This window comes from Acartia tonsa, chromosome 15, assembly GCF_053477335.1.
Source record: "Acartia tonsa isolate MP-2025a chromosome 15, ASM5347733v1, whole genome shotgun sequence".
Classification (NCBI taxonomy): domain Eukaryota; kingdom Metazoa; phylum Arthropoda; class Copepoda; order Calanoida; family Acartiidae; genus Acartia; species Acartia tonsa.
Genome location: NC_137274.1, coordinates 17,072,846 through 17,089,003, shown reverse-complemented (window position 1 = coordinate 17,089,003; position 16,158 = coordinate 17,072,846). Strand labels below are relative to the sequence as shown.

Genomic DNA, 16,158 nt, shown 5'->3' with positions numbered 1-16,158 from the left:
AAAGAAAATTATAAGCTTATTTTTCGGCAGAAACTTAGGATGCCAGTAACTGATAACATTTTTACAATAAAAACACTCTTCTTTATAGTCAAAATCATTAAAAAAATTCTACTTGTCTCTTGGTCCTTTGTAAATGCTGCATTGTCCGTTTTTTTATTCTTTAAATGGTTAAGGCAGGGTGTGTAGCGTGAGCATGCCAGCCTCTAGGATTTCCAGCCAATCAGAAGCCTGAGTCTGCGCTAAGTCCGCTGAGCAATCAATCACAGCTGAGCATCTGTATTACTTACATCAGTTAAATTTTTTTCCTGCTATGATTTTACGCTTTTAAAATCAATTTAAACCGAATCTTTAAAAGACATTTTGACTATAAAAAGGGGTGTTTTTATTGAAAAAATGATATCATTTACTTGTAGTCTAAGTTTCTGACAAAGATAAGCTTTTAATTTTGCTTCCAGACGACGTAATTTAATATTGAAATTTTCTTTTAGTACAATGAAAGTGTTTCAAAATTTTCATTGTACTAAAAGAATCCTTTTGATATGTCTGTAACTTTTTTGTTATTGAAGCTGAAGGCTTCAAATTTTATTAGGTCTACTTATGGCAGGCTTTAAGCAGTTAAAGCGAGATATTTCTTGCAGGGTTCCTGTAATCTAGAGGTGATTTCTCTTAGGGGAGTGGTACACACACAGACACACATCTGATACACAAGGATCAATCAAAATATGTTTGTTTATAGGAAATAACTGAGGTTTCTAATCCTGAAGACACAACACTAGATGAACTTGATACAACCCCTGATGATACTACTATAACTGAATTAGAAGCTAGAAATATGGAATTAGGTAATGTATAGTTTATTTAATTGTTTTGGGAAATTTTAGCCCCTTTTAAGCTTTATAGAACACCTTTAATTTTGAATACCAGAATATAAATAAATGAAACGTTTGTTTTTTACATTATGTGTATTAGCCTTTCCCGGATCTGAAAAATTTTGTTAAAATTTTTGCCCCCAGCCAAAATATGGTTGATTTAAGCCAAAAAATGACCTATGCAAAATATTTCTTCTGTAATGCAAAAAATTGTGATGGTACAAGTTTTTAAAATCTCTAAAAAGACCTGTTTTTAGTGCTTTTTAAGGCTTTTGTACCTTACCAATTTTAAAGATTTTTACAAAATTTCAATTCTAGTGTGTTGATATAAACATGAAATTAACCAAAAAAATAGGGGCAGCCCCGATTATAATATATGAAGGTGTAGCAAGTAATTTTCCAAAGTTAAAATTGCATACAAGTTTCAACTCTACATTAGCCTGTCCCGGATTTGAACATTTTTATTAAGATTTTGGTCCCTAACCAAAATATGGTTGATTTATGCAAGAACAATGCCCAATGCAAAATTGCAAAATTGCAAAATTGCGAAGGTAAAAGCACTTTGAAATTTTAAGGCCCCCACTTATGAAGGTCAAAAATTCATTGCATCAAAACTATGGCTTCATGGTGCTCCCAGGAAAGACCTTGAGGAGTAGAATCAGGAACTTTTGTACATTTCAAAATATCTCGTTCATAGTCTGAGAAAATCACAAAAAATATAAAAAAACTTCTACAAATTGGACAATTCTCAATAAACTCTAAACAATGGTGTTTTTTTTTCAGCATTTCTAAAGCTAGGAACGAGATATTTTGAAAAAAGTTTTTTGGTAATGTTTATATTTTATGCATTTCCCGGTATTTCAAGTCTGATGTCCAAATTTTGTTGTTGATAATAAATTAATAATACCCCGTTATTCAGAGCATCCCAAAAGTAATTTACTTTTAACAGTCAGTCTGTCAGTCATAAACCAAAAACCCAGAAAATACTTGAGAGAGGTTTCATAATTTTTCATCAAATATCTATGATTGATTTGAACAAATGTTTTTAAAATCTCCTTTTCCAATTTCTTAACCATGATTTGTTTGTGCTTTGCTACTTCTGGATGTCATCCTTGTTAATACCTAACTTTAGTTCCGCCTGTTAAAATGCAGAGTTGATTATGTCCTATTGTCTGAAGCTTAAGAACTCAAGAACTGTTGAACCGATTGGGTTCGCTATTTTAGATAAGTGTCACATGGGCCCTTTGATGGTTTCAGGCAATTTTATTTTAGGATTTAAGTCTTTTTTAGTTTTAGGCTATTTTCTAGACCCCTAGATGCTAGGGGGTATAGCTGCTAGTGTTAATTTAAAACATTAGGTATGTCCTCACGAAAAATCTCTTCAACACCAAATTGTTTTTCTTCAGTCAAAGATTTTTTTATAAATCTTTTATCATAATAAATACGAATATTGGCTATTGCCAAGAGAGCATAGTTGCCAGATTTTTTTCAGATGTAAGTTTGGGGAAAAGGGAAAAAGGGAAGGAGGAATGGAAAAAAAGGGAAAGTGGTTTAAGGGGGGGGGGGGTTTGCTAAACTATCTTAAAATACCGACACCCCCCCTCCACCTTTTAATTGTAATTGTAAACAGAAAAAATTTAAAATGTTTTTTTTAAGGGGGGGGGGGGGTAGGAATTTTTTTTATAGAGGCGAATTCTATCAGGAGGGTGGTAATACCTTCCTTGAATATAGTAACAAACCTTCCAAAACCTATAAGTAGCTACACTGTAAAGGAGAACCATAACAGTTCAGTATTTAGCAAGATCCTTCAGTACACAAACACACAGACATATATCCTGTTACTTTTAAGGATATTAAAGGACGCCTGCAAGAAATACCACGCTTTAACTGCTAAAAGACTGCCACAAGTAGACCCAATACCCCAAATTTAAGCCTTCAGCTTCAATAACAAAAAAGTTCTAGGCATTTCAAAATAGCATTTATGTACAATGAAAATTTTCAAAGATTTCCAATGCTTATAAAAGAAAAAACAATATTAAATTACATCGCCTAGACACAAAATTATGACTTTATCTTTGTCAGAAACTTAAATTGCAGGTAACTGATTACATTTTTACAATAAAAACATCACATCTCATAGTCAAAATCCATGAAAAAAATTCGATTTAAATTGCATTTTAAACGAAAATCATAGCGGAAGCAAAGGGGGAAACTCAGCTGTGATTGGTTGCTTAGCTGATTCAGCCTTCTGGTTGGCTACAGTACATTCCGTACAACGCAAGTTAAACTTAATTTTTTTTAATGATTTTGACTATAAAAATGGGTTTTTTTTATTGTAAAAATATAATTAGTTACTGGTTGCCTAAATTTATGACAAAAATAAGCTTATAATTTTGTTTCTAGGCCACGTAGTTTAATTTCAAAATTTCTAACATTAGCACTGTAATTTTTTCAAAATTTTCATTGTACATAAAATGTCATTTTAAAATGCCTAGAACTTTTTTGTTATAGAAGCTGAAGGCTTTAAATTTAGGGAATTAGGTCAACTTGTGGCAGTCTTTCAGCAGTTAAAGCGTGGTATTTCTTGCAGGCTTCCTTTAAAGAAGTAAAAAATTAGGTCAAATAAGCTTAACTTACGCGCAAACAGGGTACATATAGCACCGCTGTGAGAGAGACCTAATATATAAGACCCCAGCGACAAAAATAATTTTAAATAAAGATATTTTAACTCCCCATTAACTTATTTAAATGTCTTGTAAAGTATATCCCCCTCTCCTACTCACTCCCCCCCCTGCCTTCCATATCTAATTTATTAATGGGTATAAAATAAATTGATAGGAAAATTTTTATTCAAAAATATTCTAAAATTATAGAAATTGTTAATACTGTTAAGCTATAATTTTTAACAACATACCTATCGGGCGATTTTTATACTATTTCAAAACGTACTTTAGGGCTTAATTATCTAGATGCTTTGCTTAAAACATTGTACCTACTGGGGCTTTGTCGCCAATGTAGGCTAAAAGTTTTTCATACAATTTCTGAACTTATCCGTTGACTTAAGAGTTAATCGATTTAAAAAAAAATTATTTGTTTATGAAATATTTTTCTATCTAGAAATCTTATTCATAATTCAAAATTTGCTTACCAAGTGTAGGCTTTAAAAAGAAATTAAAAAAACAATGAATAAAAAATTAATTTAACTACAACAAGTACCAGCATCGATCGATCACTAATATAAGAAATTGAATTATGAAACTACCATTTTATAAAAGTATGGTGTCCTCTCCCTCCCTATTACAGCAACCCAGTAATTTTCAAGTAGAAATATTACTTTTAACTTATTTATCTATTTATTAAATTAAAACTACTTTATCACAATTTAACAACTGATGTTAAGGGTTTGCAATCTTTATCTTTGACAACTTGACTAGTATTATGGTTCTTGCCACTTAATTGTTTTGTTATCTTATACATTCTTCTCAAGTCACCTCTTTCTGATGCTTCTTGAGCTTCTTCTGCCAATCCTTCAACGTATTTCTGTTTGTCAACTCTAGCACTCATCTCTTTATCCTTAGAAGCATACTCAGCTCTAAGTCTTTCTATCAGCCTCTCAGATTTTGCAGAATTTAGTTTTGCCTTTATCTTCTTTCTGCATTCTATTTTTTCCCATGTTTGGTCAGATATCCACTATTTTCTGTCTTTCTTTCTAAAGCCCAATATTTCCTCAGCAGTTCTGTTGTAGTTAAGTTTGATTCTATTCCAGGTTGCCTCCACTTTATTCTCTTCCTCCTCTAAATCTTCTAAGATTCTGAATCTGTTTTGTCTGCTAGTCCTTCAGTTTATCTGTATTGTAAACTTTTTTTAGAGATTCTTCTTGTTTTTTGGCTGCTTTCAGACAAAGTTTAATAGTACAGATAACAAGATTATGGCCACTGCCAACATCTGCACCTCTAAAGATTCTAGTATCCCTTACTGACTATATCCACTTTCTGTTTACTAGAGTATGATTAATCATATTCCTAGTGCGCCCATCTGGAGATTTCCAGATTAGTTTGTGGATATCTTTGTGTTGAAATTGTGTTCCCATTACAACTAGCTCATTGTTAATGCATCACTCTAGGAGTCTGTTACCATTGTCATTCCTGTCGCCGATTCCTTCAGTACCTAGTGCATCTTTATAGCCTCTTCTGTCTTTGCCAACTTTGGCATTAAAGTCACCATTGACCATTAGCGGGTCATGTTTAGGAATTTTATGAAGTTCACTGGAAAGAAGATTGTAGAACTCCTCTTTAATTTCATCGTCCTTATCATTTGTGGGTGCATACACTTGGAAAAATGTAGCTTTGCAGTATTTAGAATCAAATATTGCCGTAATTATTCTGTCAGAAATTGGTTCCCATTTTATTAAAGCCTTTTAGGCCTCTTTGTTTATGATGATTGCAACTCCGTGTATGTGATGATGTTGGTTACCAGAGTAAAGAATTGTGTGCTCTGTATCTGTTTTCTGAAGTCCATGGCCAGTCCATTGAGCTACAGCTATCCCAAGAATTGAAATATTGTACCTATCTGTTTCCTTAATAACCTGAGCTGAATTGGATGTTTCATACATGGTTCGGACATTCCAATTTCTGAATCTGATGTTATGTTTTGGATTTAACACTCCTGCCCTCAGTCTGTTGGCTTCCTTACGGGTTTGGCCACCAGTCATCATATTGTCAGATATAACCTGACCTTGCATTGCATTATCTCCCTGGTTTTTATTTTTGGATTCTCTAGTAGTTTCTTTAACAATTTTGTTCTTATGGTGTTGTCTAGTTAGGCCCACAACCAACCCCCAACCTGGAGGACCAGGGACAACTTTTAGTCTGACATCTATCTGTTTATCTCCCCAGCTTTGTAGAACCCTCCTGGTACAGCTCAGCAGGTTCTTGATGTACAGTGCAGGATGAACCATTTGGCAGGTTGTTGTCCATCTCATCCCATTGCAATATGTACTTAAGGATTTTTTTAAATTTTTAAATTTGGCATAGATATTCTAAAAGTATAGAATTGCACCTAAATTTTGAGCCCATATCATATTCAACCTATATTTGCCCTTTAAAAGACAAATAATTAGTTACTACTAAAGATTCTGATGTACACTGGCTTTTTATACCCTTTGTAACGGATCGGACGTTCTTACTATCTTTTTAAAAACCAATAAAGCCCGCCTCGAGCGGTGTGGCGGCACTTCACGTTGAGTTGGTAACGTTGTGGCTGAAGCGGTTCAAGAGCGAAGCAATTCGTTCCCTTCGTTTGTACGTCTCCGATAAGTTAAAGAACAAAACTGCACGCAAGTACCCACAGGGGATTTATAAGTTTCTGGATAATTAATGGCAGCTAGAGATAGCTGCATAAAAATAAGAGTGATACTCTACTAACAACTGTTTGTGCGGAACTGATGTATTTTCAATAGACAAGTATAGTTTACACAAAATAATGAATACATATTATAATATTATACATATAGGAAAATTACAGAGAGTATTGAGGGGGCGTTGCTGATCATACAGGGATGGCTAGGGATACACGTAGGTCTGCACAGGATATATCAGCAGGCCGGAGTGTATGTTGAGTTTCCCGTTTAGTCACGTTCAGTTGTGCCGGGGAAATCTCCGTGATGCATTGAGGATGCCAAATCCCTGGATAACTGGAGCCTTTCTCTATAAAAGTACATAAGTTAAATATCGCCTAAAACCTACACGCGTAGATTATAAAAAGGTCAAATATACATATTAATGCGCAGCATTATATGTATATTGATTTCTTGGAAAAATATGGCCTCATATGAGATATTATAAGATTTTAACAGAATATAATAAGTACAAATGTTACATAATTAAAAACTCGAGATCCGTCATTTGTGGGCTTAAAAATTCAAATAAAAGTAAAATCAAAAGAGAAAAATAAATGCTTTAAAATGGTGTTAATTTCATAAAAATCTGTCCACTCGTTTAGGATCACGAAAATGTCATTCTGCTTAATTTACAAGTATCTCAAGTAAGACCCACTACATTTTCTCCCCTTTTTATCTGGCTAGACAGACATGCCAGATAACATAACGCTCAAATTGGCAAAGACAATAGACTAGTCGGCCAATATTACCTATTATTCTGTCATGGTATTAAGGTTGATAGCCTAGATGATTTAGTCGCAGTGTTGTATGATGGCAAGGATGCAGGATCTAGAATGATGGGCTGTATCTCTGTCATCTGTATCTTCGGGGTTGATGTCGTTGGCAATAGCGATGTTGTCTCTGCTGATGTCGTAGGTTCTTGCCTCTCAGTCCTGGTATTGGCCTTCTTCTTTCTCATAAGCTTCTGGTAGGAATGCTTGTTATAAAGATAAAGGTGGGCAACTAAGGCGATGGCGGCTCCAGGTCCTACACGTAAAAATGTGAGGATGATGCATATCAGATCAGTAATAAATTTTAGCCCTAGGATGACCAGGCATGCGAATGCCATTAGATCGCCGTATTCATGGAGCCAGCTCTTGACGCTGCTCCATAAGTCGATTTCGCGTTCCATGTCAGGCACTAGATTATCAAGGGTGTACAGGGGTAGGTTGTTGGTAGAAAGTTGGTTACAATTTCCGTCTCCAATGCAGAGTCCGTAGGTGATCTCTTTCAGGCTTGCCTCGGTGTAGGAGGGGAAGGTAAGGGTGTGTAACCATTCAGCTCTCTCTCTTTCCGTGTAGATTCCTCCATGGCTGTAATCCGTCCAGTTAACTAGAGGGGTGTCGATGGTCATCTCCATGGGGGCCGGAGTCTTGATGATGGCGGGGGTCAGCTGAACCCAGCCTTCCTTGGACTTAACGGTTAAGGGGAAAGTCGCGGAACACGTTACCCTTGTAGAATGCAACTTATAATGTTTAGTTGCAGCATCTGCATAGCCATCAGGATCCAAAGGTATATCTTGATAGCAATTGACGTCGTCCTTGATCTTCTGAGTCCTCTTGGTGCACTGGAAGGTCATCAACAGGTCTCCCTTCAAGAGTCCGTAAGTCTGCTCATGTAGCAGCACTGGTTGGTCTGACTTTCCATGGTAATGGGTCTCGCATATGGTCTTCCGTAGTGTTACATCTAGCTGACTGAAGGTTTGGCACATACTGTAGGCTAAATAATTCAAATGTACTGCAGCTTGAAGGTTCACATCTATCTGTCCGGGGTCGATGGTGGCGAGTCTGCTGAGGTCGCTGGTCTTGCCCAGGTAGATCCCGTCGTGGTCCGTGGTGAGGACATTAAAGGGGCAATGCATTAGCTTCATTGCACCTGTGGTGTTGAGTAAAACTTGCTGCTGGTGGTCCACTAGGTATGTGTCCATGGTGGTGAGGGGATTGATGGTGTTGACCATCTGTAGAGTGCAGGAGCTGTCGTTGATGTTCCAGACGAACGTCGCGGCGCCAGTGATGCACTCCCCTTTATGATATGGACATGGTAGAGATAAATGGTCAGTCTCACTCTCTACCTTGTTGTTGCTAACCAGGAAAGTTTCTTCTTTAAGTAGAATCTGGTACTCAGCTAATTTCAGGGTGTTGTAGTGGATGGTGTCGCCCATGCGGATGGTCTGCCCGATGCAGGTGATCTTGTCGTCTTCCATCTTCAATGATCCGGCTAGAGTTGCCGAAACGTAGGTCGGGCGGTTAAGTTTTACTTTGATCGGGTCACCGTAGCCAGAAATTTGGTATTCCTGAACCAGTGACATGCGGCGGCAATTCTCTGCAGTAATCTCCTTGTGTCTCATAGTTTGGGGTACCTGTTGTAACTTGAGATGGCCCCAAACTCCACACTTAAAATGGTATAGGGATACCCTCACTTCGCAGGAGTATCCATATACCTTAGTCAGGGTTGGCCTCTGTAGAATTGTGTAGCGCTCCTTCACTGGAACTTCTTCTGTAGGTTCCTCTGCTCTGCATATTGTTTCCTTGTTGAATTTCTTGATGGTCGAAGGGTTTGTGCAATCTACAATGTCTAGTGAATAAGCCTCACTAGTTGGTGCTACCGAAGCCGTTAGCACCGCGATCAGTGGTAGGAAGATTATCGACATGATAAAATTCCACCTCGCGAGTCTCTAGGATCACCGCTTGACACACTCGTTGATTCTTGTTGAACTCCACTGCTTTGGTACTCAAGTTCCAAAAGACTGCTTGTATCTCGCCGGTGTAGTCGCTGTCCACTAATCCTGCCAGTAGAATTACTCCTTCCCGTTCTATGCTTGAACGGCCGAATAACTTAAGAAAATATCCGGGGGGTACACGGGTGTGTAGCTTGAGAGGGACGCAAGTCTGCTGTCCAGGGGGAAGGATTGTGTGGGCGGGGCAGTATATGTCATGGCCCGCACTTTCTCTCGTGCCCTTGTATGGCAACTTTGCTCCGCGTTTGACGGGGATTCTGATTGTCCGCGCAAGTGTTGCCACTGCAGGCGGGTCCATATCCTCGTCCGAGCTGTCTAGCACCTCTTTGCTCTCTTCCACTTGTTGTTGCCAAAGTGTCCCACTCCTCTGTTTCTTTCCTCCGGATTTAGCCCTCTCCCCTTTTTCGGGTGAGTCCGTGTACGCTCCTCATTGTCGCTCAGAGCGCGCTTCTCTACCCGGGGTGCGGAAGGGTATGTGTATGTAGCTCGCTCGCGCTCTCTATCTCGGCGCGGTGTCTGCGGGGGCGAGCTTCTTCTCGGGCTTCTCTCTCTATCGGGGGTTCGCTTGGCATCTCTCCGTTGAATGCCCGAACCGGACGGTTCGCAAGATTGATCTCTCTCCCTCCCTCTCTTCTCACTCTGCTCTATGCGCGGTGTGCGCTGCATCGTTGGTGATCTGGGTGGTGGTGTGTCTGGTAGGGGAAGGTTGAGGGGGTCAATGTTGGGCGGTGGTGGTGGTGCTCCTCCCGGTCTATTGGGGGGTCCTTCCTCTTCATCGCTGTCATCCCCATTTGAGAAATCAACTCTTGGATTAGGCGGCTTCGCCTGCTTTTCTGGATTCAAGGGAATTTGCTCCCCTGCCTCATCTCCGTCTTCTTCAAATGGTTCTGGGGGAGAAGTTGGGTCTCCGTCTGTCATTGCTGGGGGGTAATATGGTTTTAACCGACCAACATGCACAACCAAGTCCTCCTTTTCTCCCGCTGGTATTGTCTGAATTTTGTATAAAACGTCGGCACACTTCTCGGTAATTAAGTATGGCCCACTCCAATGTTTGGTCATCTTCTTCTTCGCTTTGCCATGGTTGGGTGCCAAATAAAAAACTTTATCGCCTACTCTAAATTCGCGATTGCTGTGGTACTGCAAAGCATTTCTTCAAATGGTGCTTGCTTGATTCTTTGCCATGGCTTCATACATGGTCGTGTATCTGTCCAATAAATTTCTCACGGCTGTGGGAATATCCTTATCATTGTCGGGGTTTGGTAACCGCAAAATTAAATCCGCGGGTAGAGTAGCCTCTCTACCCTGGAAAGCGAGAAAGGGGGTCACGCCGGTGCTGCTGTGGATCCTTGTGTTGTAGGCCAGGACAACTCCAGGTAGATACTCTGGCCATAAAGTCTCCCGTCCTTGGATCACGGTTCTCAGCGTCTCTTCCATGGTCCGGTGCCACCTTTCTATGAGGTTGCTCTGGGGGTTCGCCACGGGGCCTAGCTCGTGCTTAACACCGAGCTTCTGCAAGAGTTTCTTCATGATGGTGTTGCAGAACTCTTTTCCCTGGTCACTGTGGAATGCCTGCGGGCATCCGAAGGTACAAATGAACTTGTCCATTATCGTCGTGGCGACCTCGTCAGCGGTCTTCTGTTTCAAGGGGTACGCTTGAACAAAGCATGACCATCCGTCCTGCAGTGTCAGGATAAAATTGTATCCTTCTGGGCTTGTGTCGAACTTGCCTACCACATCCATGTAGATTGTCTGCAGAGGATACCCGTTTTGAATGGGCACATGCGCTCCTATCTTGATGTTGGCCTTGATGTTCTTCTGGACGCAGTCGTGACAGACGGCGATCCTCAGACGGATGTCTGCTTGATGTCCCACATAGTAGAAATTCCTCAAAAACTTTGATATCGTGGAGTGCATGCCAAAGTGCGCTCCAGTAGTAGTTCTGTGGCAGTGATTGAACACCTCTCCTCTCAGGGACATAGGAACCATTATCCTGCGTCGTTTCCCTGTGAAGGTTTGTATCTCCTGCTCAATAACTCCATCTTCTGCGATCCTCAAAGTGTCAAAAATCTCGGCCAGCCGGTGCACGTCCCTACTCTCTCCACGCAGAGTTGCCTTGTCTGGTGCACGCCGGTCGACGCCAATCCATCTACGAACCTTCTCTAAAATAGGGTCGTCTAACTGATGCTTGTATACTCGGTCTCTATACAGTTCTTTGTTGTCGGGAAGCTCGTCGGCAGGCTCGTCTTCTACAGCTCCGACATACTCCTCCTGCTCAGCCTCTTCCTCGGCTGTCGGATCTGGCATATCAGCATCGGTACGCCGGCTTAGCGCATCGGCGTTGGTGTTGAGTCTCCCCGGCCGATGAACCACACGGAATTCGTATCCAGCCAGCTCCTCTGTCCACCTGGCCATCATGCCAGTGTTCTTCTTCAGGGACTTCAACTGCTTGAGGGCGCTGTTATCCGTATTTATTTGGAATGGCTTGAAGCTCAGGATTGTCCGAAACTTTCTGATGCCATAAATAACTGCGGAGGCTTCCCCTTTCCATGAGGGATATCTCTGCTCCGCGCTAGTCGTCTTGCGTCCCATGGCGGCGATCAACCTTTCGGCACCATTCTGAACTTGACTCAGGATCGCACTGATAGCTCTTCCTGAATAGTCGGTGGTCAGTTGGAACGGGGTATCCGCTTCAAAATCAGGCACAGCGCGGATGGGAGCATTCTGGAACTTGTCCTTCAACTGCTGGAACTGCTCATCCATCTCTGGGGTCCACTCTAGCTTCGTGGCTTTCTTCTGTGCATTCATTTCACACGTCAAGTCGGCGTACTCAGGTATGAAGGTCCTGTAGTACCCGTAAAAACCGAGAACACTATTCAATTCGGCGACGGTCGTTGGCGGCGGCCAGTTCTTGATACGCTCCACATACTCAGGCACCATACCAATACCTTCATGACTCAGCATGTGGCCAAGGTACTGTATCTTCTTCTGGAACAGCTTGCTCTTCTTTGCCTTCAGCTTGATTCCAGCCTTGCGGTGGGCCTCAAAAACCTGTCGCATCTGTGGTACATGATCCGCAACTCTCAGGTTATACGATATTACATCGTCGAGGTAGCATTGTGCTACCTCGCTCCCCAGCGGGTTCATGGCGGTGCTGATGAATCTGCTGTAAACCGCTGGTGCTGTGCTGATGCCGAAGGGCATGCGGCGGAATTGCCACAAACCCGTTGGCGTGGCAAAAGCCGTCAGCTCCCTGGATGCTGGATCGATGGAGATGTTGAAGTAGGCGGCTGTGGCATCTAACGTAGAATATACACGATGTCCTCCTGCGCGGTCCAATAAAGTCTGTATCCTCGGCAGCGGGTAGCTGTCTTGCTCAAGACAACTGTTTAACCTGCGGAAGTCCACTGCCCATCTGATCTTTCCATCCTTCTTGCGCACAGGAACAAGGGGGCTCGCCCATGGTGATGTACTCGGCTCAATCACTCCTTGGTTGAGCCAGTCGGCCATCTGTGCCTCCAGGTCCTTCAACATCTTGGGATTCAACTCCCTGTATCTCTGCCGGATGGGCTCCGTCCCTGGCTTGAGCTTCAACTTCATCGTTACCAGGTCTGTGTGCCCAGGGGCCTCTCGACTGAATATGTCTCTGTATTCGTAGATAAGCTCCTTGACTTGCTTCTTGACGTCGGGGTGCTCGTTCAGTAGCTCGTTGTCCTCCATCTCCAGGTCCTCCCACACTTCCTTGAACGTGGGGTTCTCCATCTGCTCCTTCGTCATGGGCTTGTTGGGGTCGCTTGCGTTGGTCTCGGACATTGACTGTATATCTTCGCGGGGCTCTCTCAACACCAAGCTGTCGGTGTTGATCACCATACTGCTGTCCTCACAAATCTCGGCGGTGAACACACACCCGGCCAATGCGACACACGGCTGCTCCTGTAAATTCACAACAGGGATGCGGACAATCCCATTTTGCTGGGCTCTGTATACTCCTTCAATCACACGCACTGGACTATCATCCAAAACGGTCTCTTCTACCATGACAGTCATTTGCGGTCGGAGTTCTCGGCTAGGAAGAAAATTCACGACAGACACTGACTCTGGCGCGAGAATCCTAGTCGCTTGGACGGACAAACGGACAGGACGCGGCCGCTTACCTACTGCGACGGTTTTCAAACGAACAGCCGGCCCTTGGGAATTACGAAGCGGTCCCTTGACATTACGTGTCCAAACGTTTTTGCGCTCAAAATCTGCTTTTGCTTTGTGCTTAAAAGAAAGTTGCGCAACATATGATTCGACGGAATCCGGTTTAAGTGCTAAAAACTCACGTGAATGGTGCACATTACCATTCGCAAAATTATTTTCTGCTTTACATAATTCTTTAATAGTGGGTTTACAAACATTTAAGGCACTACTATAGCTACTTATTTCTGCATTCAATTCCTCGAAGGCTCATAATGAAACACTTATCTGAGGGTTGGGGGGCGAGTGCTCCCCTGGCGGTTTTCCAGACCGCTCTTCATCTTCTGAGGCACTTGGAGCCTCGGAGTCGATGGACTGCACAAGCGGGACTCTCGTCTGCTTTACGACTAACGCCGCCTGCGCTGGTGATGAATAATCTAGAACTCCATGAATCTCCTCGACCCACTTGCACCCAAGATTGATGGGGGTGCGAAGCTCAGGTATAACCAGGGCCTCTCGAATGTAGCTAGGACAGTCATCTCCCAAGATGACACTGATGTTGTAAACACGGCCGGTGACGTCCATATCTCCGCCATTCGCCGCTGTTCCCACTGTTAAATCGCAAGGAACGATCGGCAACTGTAGTTTCCGGGCTAACTCCTCATTTATGGCGACTCCTTCGTGCAATTTATTACCGGTATCGATGAGACCATAGGTCCGCACAGTCGGTCCATTTGCACGCAGGCTGATCTTAACCATGGCCCGGGCGCCTCGTCGTCCTTGCATCTGGTTGAGGGTGGTAGGGTCTACAGCTGCTGAGGGACTCCGACCTACCGACGGGAGCCCTCTCTCACATTTTTTGAAGTCTTGCTTCTGTGGCCAACTGCTTCCAGACAGTTGACATCTCCGTAGAATTGCGCCTGGTCATCTTCTCCTACGCCGCTGTCAGTGTCTCCAGGTTCGTTGGTACGCATCTCTCGCACGGCGTGGCGGCCACGGTCTTGTTGCTGTCGGCCGCGTCCACCGCCGCTGGCGTTCTTCTCCTGGTTTCTCTTGCGCACGTTCGCCAGCCGGTCCTCAGGAATAGTACACGTCTTCTGCCAATGGCCAGGCATGCCACACCTCCGACAGTTGCCTTTCGGTTTGTCTTTGGTGGCACCGCCCGTACCTTTACTCGCTTGCTGCTTTTTCTTAGGGCAATTACGCGAGTAATGGCCAGTCTGGTTACAATTATAGCACTTGACGCTACTGTTTCCATCTCCGACAGCGTTGACCTCCATATCCTCGGTGCCGTCGTTGCGATAGATGACACGGTTGGATGTGGCGAGGCCATCCATGGAGGTATCCTCAGCATCTCCATGGTGAATAAGCTGGCGCTGCGTGGCAATCTCGTTCATAATAACATTCCGTAGGACACCCATGCTGGTAATACTAGGTAGCTGACAGAAAACTCTTTTCCGTACCTCTCGATGGCGTAAACCAAGGGTTACTTCTTTCCGGAATTGACCTGGATCGCGGTTGTCTGGGGAATAGGCTTTCAACCACATCTGCTCTTTCTTAGCAAGGTAAGTCTGCGGAATCTTGTTCTTGCCTTGCGTCAACTGCTTATACGCGTCCTTGTTGATGTCTGAATCTGACGGTGCTAAGAATATAGCATCCAGCCTCTCCATCACTTGCTCAAGGCTGAGCGCATCTTGGTTGTCGGCGACTTCTCTGGCCATCTGGAATGCTTCTCCGTCGAGACTCATGATGTATTGGCCTTTCCTACCCTCTTGATCCGATGGGTGATGACGGGCAATTCTAAACGCATTGGCCATCTTTGTCTTGTGGCCATCCCAATCTTCTCCTGCACGGTTGCAAAACCGAGGGAAATTCTGCTTGTTAAGCTTCCTGCGCTGGTTCTCCAACCAAGTGTTGCCTAGCGCAATGAGCTGAGCCTGCTCATTCGGCGCTCCTTCTGCTTGTGCCTCTTGAATGGCACGCTGCAAATTCAATTGTTCTAGATCGGCAGCTTGGGCAGCCTGTGCCATCGTTGAAACTTAACGAAAGTTCTTCAAAATTTAAAGAAAACTTTACCAAGTTGGTGCTCCAAACGTCAGAATGGTCCCACACTGGTCTCCAAACACAGTGATCTTCGTCCTTTCTGGCCTCAGTTCTCATAAAACTGTCTGGTTGCACCCGAAATTACCGTAGTTCCTCGGGGTAATTTCCACGTAAATCTCCTGTTGAGCACTTCAGTTTATCCAAGCACAGCTGCCACCAGTTTGACTGTAACGGATCGGACGTTCTTACTATCTTTTTAAAAACCAATAAAGCCCGCCTCGAGCGGTGTGGCGGCACTTCACGTTGAGTTGGTAACGTTGAGTTGGCAACTGTTTGTGCGGAACTGATGTATTTTCAATAGACAAGTATAGTTTACACAAAATAATGAATACATATTATAATATTATACATATAGGAAAAGTACAGAGAGTATTGAGGGGGCGTTGCTGATCATACAGGGATGGCTAGGGATACACGTAGGTCTGCACAGGATATATCAGCAGGCCGGAGTGTATGTTGAGTTTCCCGTTTAGTCACGTTCAGTTGTGCCGGGGAAATCTCCGTGATGCATTGAGGATGCCAAATCCCTGGATAACTGGAGCCTTTCTCTATAAAAGTACATAAGTTAAATATCGCCTAAAACCTACACGCGTAGATTATAAAAAGGTCAAATATACATATTAATGTGCAGCATTATATGTATATTGATTTCTTGGAAAAATATGGCCTCATATGAGATATCATAAGATTTTAACAGAATATAATAAGTACAAATGTTACATAATTAAAAACTTGAGATCCGTCATTTGTGGGCTTAAAAATTCAAATAAAAGTAAAATCAAAAGAGAAAAATAAATGCTTTAAAATGGTGTTAATTTCATAAAAATCTGTCCACT

General features: G+C 42.7%; 2 protein-coding genes across 3 annotated transcripts in view; one reads left to right on the top strand and one right to left on the bottom strand.

Moving 5' to 3' along the window:
* LOC145307342 (uncharacterized) overlaps positions 1–16,158 on the top strand; it is a 44,871-nt gene that overhangs the window by 9,642 nt on the left and 19,071 nt on the right. For both annotated transcript variants that reach the window (XM_080149723.1, XM_080149722.1), the window contains exon 3: positions 737–842. In XM_080149723.1, the coding sequence (XP_080005849.1) occupies positions 737–842 (106 nt within the window). The remainder of the gene's footprint in view (positions 1–736; positions 843–16,158) is intronic.
* LOC145307429 (uncharacterized) lies at positions 13,924–15,313 on the bottom strand. The gene has a single exon (XM_080149872.1). The coding sequence runs from the start codon at positions 15,247–15,249 to the stop codon at positions 14,050–14,052; it is 1,200 nt and encodes a 399-aa protein (XP_080005998.1). The 5' UTR covers positions 15,250–15,313; the 3' UTR covers positions 13,924–14,049.